At 44.5% G+C, this 12,658-nt stretch overlaps 1 protein-coding gene across 1 annotated transcript in view; it reads left to right on the top strand.

The window, feature by feature from the left end:
• The window catches only part of nalf2 (NALCN channel auxiliary factor 2), a gene marked incomplete at both ends in the record, with an annotated part of 31,171 nt that extends 19,047 nt beyond the window's left edge, over nt 1-12,124 (top strand). Inside the window, 2 exons of the mRNA XM_080529299.1 lie at nt 11,216-11,387; nt 11,778-12,124. Coding sequence (XP_080385425.1) covers nt 11,216-11,387; nt 11,778-12,124 — 519 coding nt within the window. The remainder of the gene's footprint in view (nt 1-11,215; nt 11,388-11,777) is intronic.
• Between the last annotated feature and the right edge of the window lie 534 nt (nt 12,125-12,658).

Here is a 12,658-nt window from a genome sequence, read left to right as displayed (position 1 = left end):
GCGGGGTGAGACGGGTGATGTGTGTAAGCGGGGTGAGACGGGTGATGTGTGTAAGCAGGGTGAGACGGGTGATGTGTGTAAGCGGGGTGAAACGGGTGATGTGTGTAAGCGGGGTGAGACGTGTGATGTGTCTAAGCGGGGTGAGACGGGTGATGTGTGTAAGCGGGGTGAGACGGGTGATGTGTGTAAGCGGGGTGAGACGTGTGATGTGTCTACACAGGGTGAGACAGGTGATGTGTCTAAGCGGGGTGAGACGTGTGAATCCTGGTCAATCAAGGCCTGTGTAAACAGGGGACAGACAAATAAAACCAGGTAATCTTTTCTAATATTTGACCCTTTGATCTCTGTGGGAATAGGACCACATAGTATGGAGCTCAGAGCTTACATACTGCACATCATAACGTGATGATGTAAAGCTAGGCCTTTGTGTGAAAGCTTGATCAATGTGAAATGTTCCATGAGAAGCCATAGGCGAGCAGTGACATGATGAGCCTGTTCTACTTTCTGAGGAGAAGGACTGGCATTGTGAATGTCCGGTTTCCCTTCTATACTGCATTAAAGGTGCAATCTGTAATTCAAACAACAGCGGGCTCCCCACCACTTTGTTGACAAACAGCTGAGGGACAGGGCTGGAGAAATACTGTACAACCACTCTCAAATTCATAGACAGAGATGTGGATGCAAAGACTGACCAGCCATGACATCAAAATTGTAATTTTAACCATGTTTTGAAGCTATACCGTGTTTGTTTATAATTACATTGTTTACAAACACTGGAATAAAACAAGCCGACAGAATATATTTGGGATTCTGGTAGGGTAAGATATACAGGTGATTCTCAAAAACAGTGAATATCGTGGAAAAGTTCATTATTTTCCGTAATTTAATTCAAAAGGTGTAACTTTCATATATTCTAGATTCATTACACATAAAGTGAAATATTTCAAGCCTTTTTTGTTTTAATGTTGATGATTACAGCTTATACCAAATGAAAATCAAAAATCCAGTATCTCAAAATATTAAAAATGATCTATAAAAAATATAATATTTCTGTGAAAATGTTCTATATTCTAGACTCACACACAGTCCTGAGAAGAGCTCTAATCAGCTAATTAACTTAAAACACCTGCAAAGGTTTCCTGAGCCTTAAATCTCTCAGTCTGGTTCAGTACACACAACCACAATCATGGGGAAGACCGCTGACTTGACAGTTGTCCAGAAGACACTCATTGACACCCTGCACTAGGAGGATAAGCCACAGAAGGTCATTGCTGAAAGGTCTGGCTGTTCGCAGAGTGCTGTTTCAAAGCATATCCATGGAAAGTTGACTGGAAGGGAAAGGTGTGGTAGGAAAAGGTGCACAAGCAACAGGGATGCCCGCAGCCTTGAGAGGATTGTCAAGCAAGGCCAATTCAAGAACTTGGGGGAGCTTCACAAGGAGTGGACTGGAGGCTGGAGTCAGCTTATCTAGAGTCACCATGCACAGACGTACCCAGGAACTGGGCTACAAGTGTCGCATTCCTAGTGTCAAGCCACTCCTGAACCAGAGACAAGGTCAGAAGAGTCTTACCTGGGCTAAGGAGAAAAAGAACTGGACTGTTGGTCAGTGGTCCAAAGTCCTCTTTTCAGATGAAAGTAAATATTGCCTATTGGAAATCAAGGTCCCAGAGTCTGGAGGAAGAGTGTTGAGGCACAGAATCCAAGTTGCTTGAAGTCCAGTGTGAACTTTCCACAGTCAGTGATGATTTGGGGTGCCTTGTCATCTGCTGGTGTTGATTTTAGAGCACTTCATGCTTCCATCTGCTGACAAGCTTTATGGAGATGCTGATTTCCAGCAGGACTTGGCAGCTGCCCACAGTGCCAAAACTACTAGTAACTGTTAAATTACTGTGGTATTACTGTGCTTGATTGGCCATCCAACTCGCCTGACCTATCTTGTCATGAGGAAGATGAGAGACACCAGAACCAACAATGCAGACGAGCTGAAGGCCGCTATCAAAGCAACCTGGGCTTCGATAACACCTCAGCAGTGCTACAGGCTGATTGCCTCCATGCCACGCCGCATTGATGCAGTCATTTCTGCAAAATGAGCCCCGACCAGGTATTAAGTGCATAAATGAACATACTTTTCAGAAGGTCGACATTTCTGTATTATAAATCCTTTTTTTGATTGGGTTTATGTAATAGGCCTATTCGAATACTTTCAGATACTGGATTTTAGATTTTCATTAACTGTAAACTGTAATCATCAACATTTAAACAAAAAAGGCTTTAAATATTTCACTACATGTGTAATGAATCTAGAAGTTTCACTCTTTGAATAACATTTATTTTAACTATATAAAATAACTTTTCCATGATATAATTTTTGAGATGCACCTGTATATATGTATACATATCATTCATTTAAAAGTCCCAAAATGTATGTACTGTACCAATTGCAGATTGCTTCTAAGAATGTGATGATATTGATTGTCAATGTCTCAACTGTGTAGCACTGAAATTGGTCTCTATTTTGTACCGACAGAGTTTGATCTGAGGCCATCTGTATTGGCACTGATACTAACTCCAACGGTTTCTCTCTTGGAACAATAGATTAGAAGTTGTGTGGTTCAGATAAGTAACCTCTCCTTAGCAACAAGCTACCTATTGATTAAACAGCAAGGCAGGTGCTCCAGAGACAGATGATAGGCATTCTTTCTTCTAGCTACATAGAGCAAGTCCCAGAGTCAGTGAGAGGCAGGGGGCTTGTTTGTGAGGCCCACTTCCATGGGGAAGAAATTGTTCAGGTGGCGCGTGGTTTTTCCAGATGGGAGACTTTGGAAGAGGTGGTGACCAGGGTGGGAGGGATCAGCGATGATCTTCCCTGCTCTCTTACTGGTCCTGGAGTGAAACAGCAAGAGCCTCTACCCTTGGCGGTGGAGACAACGAACCAGACGGTGATCGATGAGCTGAGGATGGACTCAATGATGGACATGTAGAACTCGACCATCACTTTCTGCAGCATATTGAATTTCTTCATCTGCCACTATAAGAACATCCTCTGTTGGGCCTTCTTGATGGTGGAGGTGATGTTAGGCCTGTTATAATTCCACATTTTGCTGCACAATTAAGTATCTCAGAAATAATTGCCATTGACAATATAATTGTCACTGAACCCCAAATTGCTAACAATGAGCGGGCTGGCGCCATGCATGGTAGCTTGCCGCCATTGATGTGTGAATGTATGAATGAGAGGCCATTGTAAAGCTCTTTGGAATAAGGCGCTGTATAAGTCAACCCATTTACCATTTAATTGTTTGACACAAGGGCCTCTGCAAGTGTATCAGCAGTGTGATTCTCAGGTACATATCTGGTTTCTAAGCACCTAGTCTGCAGAGTCCAATCAGTGGCTGTAGTGGAGGTCAGACTCATAGGGAGTCATGTAGTGGCTGTAGTGGAGGTCAGACTCATAGGGAGTCATGGCTGTAGTGGAGGTCAGACTCATAGGGAGTCATGGCTGTAGTGGAGGTCAGACTCATAGGGAGTCATGTTTGTCTGTAGTGGAGGTCAGACTCATAGGGAGTCATGTTGTTTGAGCTTGACCACATGTCAGTTGTAGCAGAGTAGAAGGGAATGTTTTTTAAATCATTGAGAATGTCACCCTTCACTTTCTCTTACAAATTTGGAATTGCCGTTTTGGAGATGTACGTTTTGCTCCTATTGGCCATCAAAAAGAGTACAGCATGACCTTAAATGCTGGCTTCTCCGCTGTATTGAATGGCCGCGTCGGCTTAACAACTCAGCAAGACCCAGTTGCCGGGAGGGACCAGCCACTGCAGCGGTTTATGACTTGTTTTGTTTGACTGCAAATTGGGTGGGATGATGACTTTTGAGGTGTTGTTTTGAATTGGTTGTGTTAGCAATTTTGACAGCGACTGTTTTCTTACAGATCCGGCTCTTCCAAATTTGCAGGTTCTACCCTCTGGTTTGGCTTGAATCCAAAATGATCCCATAACGGTGCAGTCGTGTTACGTTTTGCAATAAGCTCCATCTCTCTACCATGTAGGCTACTCTCTGTTTGCCGAATCAGGTGTGGACTTTTAATGTTCGAAAGCCGACTTGATGTTCAACTGTAAATCAATGCAAGCGGGGTGTCCTCTGATAGGATAGCTACTGTTCTGTCTCGCTACAGGCGCATGCAGCCATTGGAAACGTGTTTGATGGATGCAAACAAAAGTATGACCATGAATATGGAATGAAACATAAAACATTTTTTAAATGCTTTGACCGCGGTTCAGAGAGAAAACCGCGATCACGTCAAATAATTGACATTAGGCAATTATTCTATAATTGTTACAGGCCTAGGTGATGTTCTCCTCACACCTGAGGTCCTGTGAAATGATTGTCCCCAGGAATCTGAATGACTCCACACTGCTTACTGGGGAGTCAGACATGATATCAGTGATGTGAAAATCATTCACAATGGCTCATGTACTAAGAGATTCAAGTTTTTTTTATATGAGTCATGACCGTAGCATTTGTTTGAAAAACAAGATCGTCATCAGGTTGACTGACGGGTTGTATAAATATGCTCTTACCACCTAGAAGTGAAAGGCCTTGTTTTGTTTTGACTTGCTGTGGCCTGCCTCAGAGTGGATGTAAAGTCGTGGTCTTATCTCGGTGAGAATTAAGAACATATCTCATCTGATCTCCGAGGCGTTGAGGCGGTCCGATTCTGCTACGGAACTGCCAAAAGGTTATTGTAAATGAGGATCAGATCCCTGCTTGATACTAGATTGAACAAGCTGATTAAAGCTGTGTAGACCTACAGTGCCCACCTGTATCTGATCTATTGAGATACTTTGCTACATGTAACAGCAGCAGCAGATGAGGAAGGACTCAGCAATTCACATTCCGCGGTGTTGATTGTACCCCATCACTATGGCTCAGGGCCTAATGATTCATTCGTGAAGCCACTGCATTCCTCTACCTTTACAAACTTGAAGCAGGCCGCATGCAAGCCAGCCGTGACATGTGACAATATGGTTTGTAAACGGGTTCATACAGTCGTAAATACATCATCACATACTAATCTGCTAAAACAATGAATGACTGTGTGCGTCCAGCATCACACATGTAGTTTCAGAAGAATGTGGGGTACTAGTAAGAAGGTAGCCTACTGTAAGCACAGTGTATTACCTGTTTCCAGTGTCTCTCTTAAGTTCTTCTACTGGGCAACTGAACTCATGCAGTTGATTCTTTGGCCAGTGTTAAGGACATGGCAAGCCAGGTTAGCAGGAGCCGGCTTGGCCTCCTCCACATTCAAAGCCAGGCAAGCAGCTAACACTCCTCTGTCTGAGGCCCACTCAAAGCCATGCTGCCAAGCAGCGAGCCCCCCTCTCTAAGAGTCCTTATCAGAACCCACTCAAAACCCAACCAGCATTTAGCACTTCTGTCAAATCCTAGCAGGCAGAATATAGCACTTTCTAAATCTAACATAACAATGATCATGTAATGATTTGAACCATGTAGTGAGTAGAAATGTGATGTGTAAAATGCTTAGTTGGAACCAGTGTTATGGATAGTGTTGTTCCGATACCGATACTGGTATCGGCATGGCCACCGATACGCACAAAAATGCTGGTATCGGTATCGGCGAGTACTAACAAATATATAACACCCGATACCAAACTTTCACTATCGCGGAAAAACAAACACGCAACTGTGGTTGTCGAGGAGAGGAGCGGTGGAGCAGCGAGGCTCACCTCAGGTAACCTGCTGTCCCTTCCAGCTGCTCAGAGCCCAAGCTAAGCTATGCTACCGGGGCAACGTTCGGAAAGTCCCCCTGAGAGCGCCGGAGCGCACACTGGGCTCCGACGTCATAAACGGACCGAGGAATCCGATTGGACAAGAGGCGTTCTACGAGTGCCGATCAGTTTCCCAGAGCGACTTTTACCAACGCAGCCCTCAGACATAGACTACGCCACTCCGCTTAAAGCGATACAACCCACAGCCAAGATAGGACACATTTTACAGGAAAAACATATCGACCTTAATCGATATTTATTTCGGTTGCACAGTCTAGCACCGCCACCGGCGTGCTGGAGAGAGTTCAAATAATAATAATAATGTCCGCGCGGCCGCTTCTCCGAGTCCCGCCCAGCTGTTCCCCTTTCGGGATAGTTCTCGGCTCCGTCTCCGCGCCACACCCCCTTTCGGGATCTGCTGTTGTGGCTCTCCGTGTCTCTCTCTCTCTCTCTCTCTCTCTCTCTCTCTCTCTCTCTCTCTCTCTCTCTCTCTCTCTCTCTCTCTCTCTCTCTCTCTCTGTCTGTCTGTCTGTCTGTGTCTGTCTGTCTGTCTGTCTGTCTGTCTGTCTGTCTGTCTGTCTGTCTGTCTGTCTCCGTGCGGCAGGTACTTCCTGCCTCCTTCCTTCTCCCGAGGAGAAGTTTTCTCTATGTTTGTTTGAATTGTTTACATATGCAGAACACAGAACACACATGCATTAGTGGTGCAGGAAGGCCTACTGTCACAGCGGAGTGTGTGCGACGCGCTGGCCAATGGGAGAAAGATCATCGGCCACTTCAAGCATTCCCCACTGGCCACTTCACGTCTGCAAACTGTACAGACTGATTTTTTTTTTTTTTTCAAACGCCGTGGTATCGGATCGGTACTCGGTATCGGCAAGTACTGCACGGTCAGGTATCGGGATCGGTATCGGGATCAAAAAATGGTATCGGAACAACACTAGTTATGGAGTGGGTTATTTCAAAGAAACATTTTACCCTGCCAATCCAAAACCTAAAACACAGTCGGTTTGACGTTCACAGAGAAAAGAAATTCTTAAAAAAGAAATGTAAATAAATAAAATTAAACAATGGCTATTAGACTATTATATTCTATTATAGTCCTTAAACAATGACTCTTAGAGATGCTCAGCTCTTATTTTATGGTATTTGTGTACATAATTGGTTTTACGATTCCAAAATTACTTTGTATGCATACTCCCCCTATTTCAGGGTACCCAAAAGTGATGGGACGCTTGGCTTGACGGGTGTTTCTGGTTCTGTGTTCCGCCACATCATTTGTGCAGTCGTAAGAGAACTCTCAATGTCTAGTATTGATTATAGGTTTTGCCTTTGCCTTTGGAAGCTGCTATTGGTCTCTGTCAACATTAAGACCAAAGAGACATCAATGAATATCCGGGAAACCATTATGAGGCTGAAATATCATTAAATAAAAAACATTAAACCTTAAAACTATCAAAATCAACAGTGTGGAACATCATTAAAAGGAAAGAAAGTACTGGTGAGCTGATCACAAACGGCCTGGTAGGCCAAGGAAGACTTCTACAGTAGATGATTATGATAATGATTAATAAAAAATAAAAAAAAACTGTCCCACAGACCATGAACACTCTCCAGAGTGAGACTGTGTCAGAGACTGCTACCTGCAGAAGACCTCACTACACAACTACAGAGGCTACACTACAAGGCAGCAAGACTGCAGAGGTCTGGAAAAAGGTATTGTGGACACATGAGAAACAGATTAACATGTACCAGCGTGATGGCAAGAGTAAAGTGTGGCCCAAAAGATACTGCCATAGTAACTAGGGAGTTTTTCAGATGAAACGTTAAAAGTTCTTCACTGGCCAAGTCACTCATCAGATTTAAATCCAATTGAGCATTTTTTCTTTAAAGATTGTAGGCAAAAAAAATATTTAAAAATAATAAAAATTAATGGCTGCAGTACCGGCCTGGCAGAGCAAGCAAATACAAAGACCAAATACTAAACATGAGTACGGTAGGCTACTTAATTTGGACATTTGATCAAATAAATCTGTCCCATCAATTTTGGGTACCCTGAAATATGGACTATGCATAAAAAGTGTTGTCATTTCGGAATGGTGAAATGTGTACACAAATGCCATCAAATAAAACCTGAGAGTCACAGAAAGCTGTTTGATTTCAAATCCAAACTTTTGGAGTGTAGAGCCAAAAGAATGCATCACTGTACACACTGCTGTGTGTGATTTCTGGGGTCTCCATGGTTTCAGTGTAGCGGTGAGGACATCTGCTGGTGAGAAGCGCACTACAGACACAAGCTGATAATCTTTAGTTTTGAGACTGAAGTTTGTATTCGGCAGCATTTCCAAAGCAATGCTCAAATACATCCGGTTACATCCAAGGCTTCCCATCGTTACACAGAGTTTACCATCGTTAGTACCCAAATGTTGGTGGGAGGACTTCTGTTGTGGAAGGTAAGCTCAGTTTTACAGTGTTTTGTGGACTGACTGGGGATGCCGAGGGCTGCCTTTTTTATAGCCCCCTCGTAAAACGCCGACAAAGCCATGATGTCATGAGAAAAGCGGTGGAAAGGTTGTTAAAACACACAGGCTCTTTCTTCTCTGCATCATTATATCAACATTCATTAAAAAAAGCTCCTCCAAGTAATTCATCTCAATGTTGACTTTAGTTTAACGTGTACAGTTGTTTTTGTTTCTTTGTCTTCTGTTTTTTTTCGTCTTTAGTTCATGTGCACTTTTGGTTTCACAAGAGGAGGCCCTGGCTCGGTCTCCGTCAGTCAAACTGGTCCAGCGTGGACAGGAAAACTCTGAGGTGCTCAAGTGTTCACCCCCTTAGTGTGTCTTCATGTCATCGTGTTCGTTTTCTTACACATTTTCCTTAAATGTCTGTGGCCTGGGGTGGTCCAGTGGTCTAGCACCGCGGTCTACAGTGCACACATGCCCATGTCGGCATGGGTTCGAATCCGGCTCATACCCTGCTGACATTCCCTCTCCTCCCTACTTTCCTGTCTACCTTCACTATCTCTATCCAATAAAATGAAAAATATGAGTGGGACTTACCTACTCTGAAAAAAATAACCTTAAAAAAAAAGAAGTCAATTCACCCAACACAAAATTTATGGACAGTGTGTACGCCGATAATATGCAAGGAATTTTTCCTGGATACATGGTGTACAGGTTTTTGCCCTTGCTTGCTTGCTTTGTGCCGGTGGTCCTGGCCTCCCCTGGGGGACCGCTGGGTACTGGTAAGCAAACTGGCTAGTAGTCGCTCTATTGGTAGAGGGCTGCAAGGGAATTTTTTCCTGGCTACATAGTATACAGGTTTTTTACTTTTGCCTGCTCGCGGCTCTGTCAGTATTGATTGATTGATTGACTGATTGACTGAACATTTTCATTGTGTGAAGCGCATTGAGTTGCATCTTGTAAGAAATGCGCTATACAAATAAAATTTGATTTGATTTGATTTTGATTTTGGTTTGGTTTTTTTCACATGGTGAAAAATGGTGTGGATGTTGCTGTGTTGCTGCGCCGCTAGCTTGGAATCATCCCTAAATTCAACCATACGACAGCTCTTTGTATAGATTGTACACACTACACTGATGCAATGGCATCGCAAGACAAGGATGAAGGAGCTTTGAACTTAATCCCCCGATTAGGATTGAACGAATCACAGTGCACGCCGGAGGCTCATTGATTGAACCGGAAATCAATGTCTCTCTCTCATCACTGGTTTCTTTCTCTTCACCTACCCGTCAGTCAACAAGCCCACGAGGCTCCTCTCCTTAAGATTGATGCCAAATCTTACAGACTTCAGTCCTGTTCTAACTCTCAACGCATTCAGTATCTGAAACAAAGACATGTGAGGCCGGGATACAGAGTATTTTTTATGATTTTTTTCATGTTATGTGATCTAAACTATACTAACAGGAAGATAGGTTTGTGTCTTATAAGATATCTTGTGCAGTATGCTTGCTCACCATAATGAATGTATTCACTGATCCCCTCCTCTCCAACATTTTAGGATATTGGATTATTGATAGAGACTATACTGTACATATAAAGCAAGCTGTTGAAGTGTCTTGTCAGCACTAAGACGTCAAACATGATGTTTCATGACATCTTCTGCGGTTGTGGATTCATCTAATTAGAGGATGTTGCACGTTGCCGAGTTCCAAGACTGTCTTTGTCATTCTACAAGCACAATTCCACCATACCGTCAGTCAGCAGTATACCACAATTATTTACAGGGGTTAGGGCAAGTAGAGGCAGAAATCAGAGGACAGGCTCATTGTAATGCATAAAATGGACTGAGGAATGCTTTCCTCACTGTATACCATTCCTGATGGAAGAAATTTGCACAACACCTTGAGTTGCAGTGTGTTAAGTGTAATTCTGCAAGAAAATAATCCAGTTGATGACTCCCATCTTCCTGGATGATGTCACACTGGACTCCTTCAGTTGTGTCTTGTTCTGTTGTGAGGAGCAGAGCTGTGTAGTGAGGGGAGGCTGATTCAGTGATGATGATGATGATGATGATGATGATGATGGTGGTGAATCTAGTGTCTCTGGCATTCTGCTGACAGTAGGAGCCTGTGGTCACCATGGTGGAGGTGAAGGAAAGGCCACTCTATATCTTGCCCTGCTTCCTGTGTGTATGCTGAAAGCTGCTGCCCTGCTTCCTGTGTGTGTGTGTGTGTGTGCTGAAGGCTGCTGCCTCCGCCATATTCACAGCTATATTTATCTCGCTTACTTAATCAAACACACAATCTTGTTGAAGAGCTTCCTGAGTAGGTTGAAGATATGCCCTCTCTCTCTCATCTGTCTCTTTCCCCCTCTCTCTCTCTCTCTCTCTCTCTCTCTTTTTACAGATATGCCCTCTCTCTCATCTGTCTCTTTTCCTCTCTCTCTCTTTTTACAGATATGCCCTCTCTCTCTCATCTGTCTCTTTCCCCCTCTCTCTCTCTCTCTCTCTCTCTCTCTCTCTCTCTCTCTCTCTCTCTTTTTACAGATATGCCCTCTCTCTTTGTTCAGTTCCCTTGCCCCATACTTTTCTTTTTCTTTTATTTATCATACAGTATATTGATTTACATTGATGTATTCATTACCAATGTGTTGTGTCAGCAAGTTTCGCTAGATTACAAAAGATGTGGCTAATCTTGAGAATAAACTATTGATAAAGTGTACCGGGAAAAGTTTGATTGTGTTCAGCCCAGTACGAATCGGTTTTCCCCTCACACTGGTAGCCTATATAGTGCCCTATAGTTTTCATAGCAGAAAAGGTAGAGTCACAGTTCAACAAGCTCAGCAACTACTCAAATGAAACATGAATTTGAATTTGAATGAGCATCCGTTATCGTCTATCTGACACTGTTTTGTGTAAAAAAGAAGGAAAAAAAAAGCTGAGCGCCGCTCTGCTCTCTGTGTTTGCAGTCAGTCTACAAAGCCTGGTTATGCTCAGAATACTTCAACGCCACCCAGAGCCAGTGTCACCACAGGATTCCGTGCAAGCAATATTGTCTGGAGGTCCAGACCAGGTGTCCCTTTGTGTTACCAGACAATGATGACTTGGTCTATGGAGGATTGTCCAGTTTCATCTGTACAGGTACGGTAGAAAAGCCTAAAAGTGGGATTTCTTGTGGTCGGGGGATTGGAAGTGTACAGTGCCTCATTCTCTTTGACTTGTTTCTCAATCAATTGTCAGATGGAAAAACATTTCCTCTCAAAACTCAAATCAATCCTCAATAACTGTCTCTTTGTTGTTTTTTTTGCCCTAGGACTTGATGAGTTATGAGCTATCATTGGTTTTCCTATTCTCAAACCTGTGTAGTTTCATAGGAATCCATTCAACTTGTGATGTGTGAATGAAAAATCAAGAGAATATCACCATTGTATTATTGTTGCTTCCAGAATCTGATCATCTGGAACTGAAGAATGATGACGATTTATTAATCTCATTTTCTTTCCCTCCCTCTCTTCTCTTGTTGAAATGCAGGGCTACTAGAAAACCATTTACCCCCCAATGCCCCAGACCCAGAGTGTTGCGACATCCGATGGAGCGGTTGCGACCCGTCCGCGGGGGCGGCCTGCGCCCTCACCCAGCTCCCCGGGGCGGTGGCGTCGTCGTGGCGATGGCGCAGTAGCTCCCCGCCGGTGTCGTCGTCGTCCACGGCGCGCCTGTGCGGCGGCGGCGGTGGCAGCAGGCTCAGACTGTGCGTGCTGGTCCTCATCCTGCTGCACACCGCCGTGGTCTCCTTCTCCACCGTGCTCAGCGGCGCCCCCGTGGGTCTGGAGGCCATGGTGCCCCTGGAGGAGAACTCTGCCCCCCCCCGCGAGGAGTGAGGAGTTTCTACTAAACCCCCCCCCCCCCGAGCCCCCCTCGTCTCTGTCCTCTAACCACCACCACCACCACACCTCCTCCAACCCCCGCCCCCAGGCTACAGGGCACGAGACCACCCTTCCTCCACAGTACGTGAGGTGATGGAGGCGTCTATAAAACCCTCTCCATCCAGTCTACAGGACATCAGGAACGAGGGAGGGTTCTACAGTACGGCGCCTTCCCCCCCTGAGGCAACCAGGCGTTCTACACCCCCCCTCTCTCTCTTTCCACAAGTGTGGGGAAGTGTGGACCCGATACCCTCAGCATATGAGGTATTGGATAGATGAGAGGGCATGGAGAAATGGAAAAAAGTGTAGATTGTCCAAGTGAAAGAGGGCATGGGTACAAATGGCCTTTTTCACTTCATCATGTTGAATGTGTGTGTGCATATGTACGTGCGTTCATCTGTGTGTGTGTGTGTGTGTGCGTCATCGATATGTATTTTGTGTACGTGCGCGTGCGCTCGTGTGTGTGCACTCGTGCCTTCATGTGTATGT

The sequence above is a fragment of the Nansenia antarctica genome, assembly GCF_963989245.1.
Source record: "Nansenia antarctica genome assembly, chromosome: 4".
Classification (NCBI taxonomy): domain Eukaryota; kingdom Metazoa; phylum Chordata; class Actinopteri; order Argentiniformes; family Microstomatidae; genus Nansenia; species Nansenia antarctica.
The sequence above is the reverse complement of the archived record's forward strand: the minus strand, read 5'-3'. Positions and strand labels throughout refer to the sequence as shown.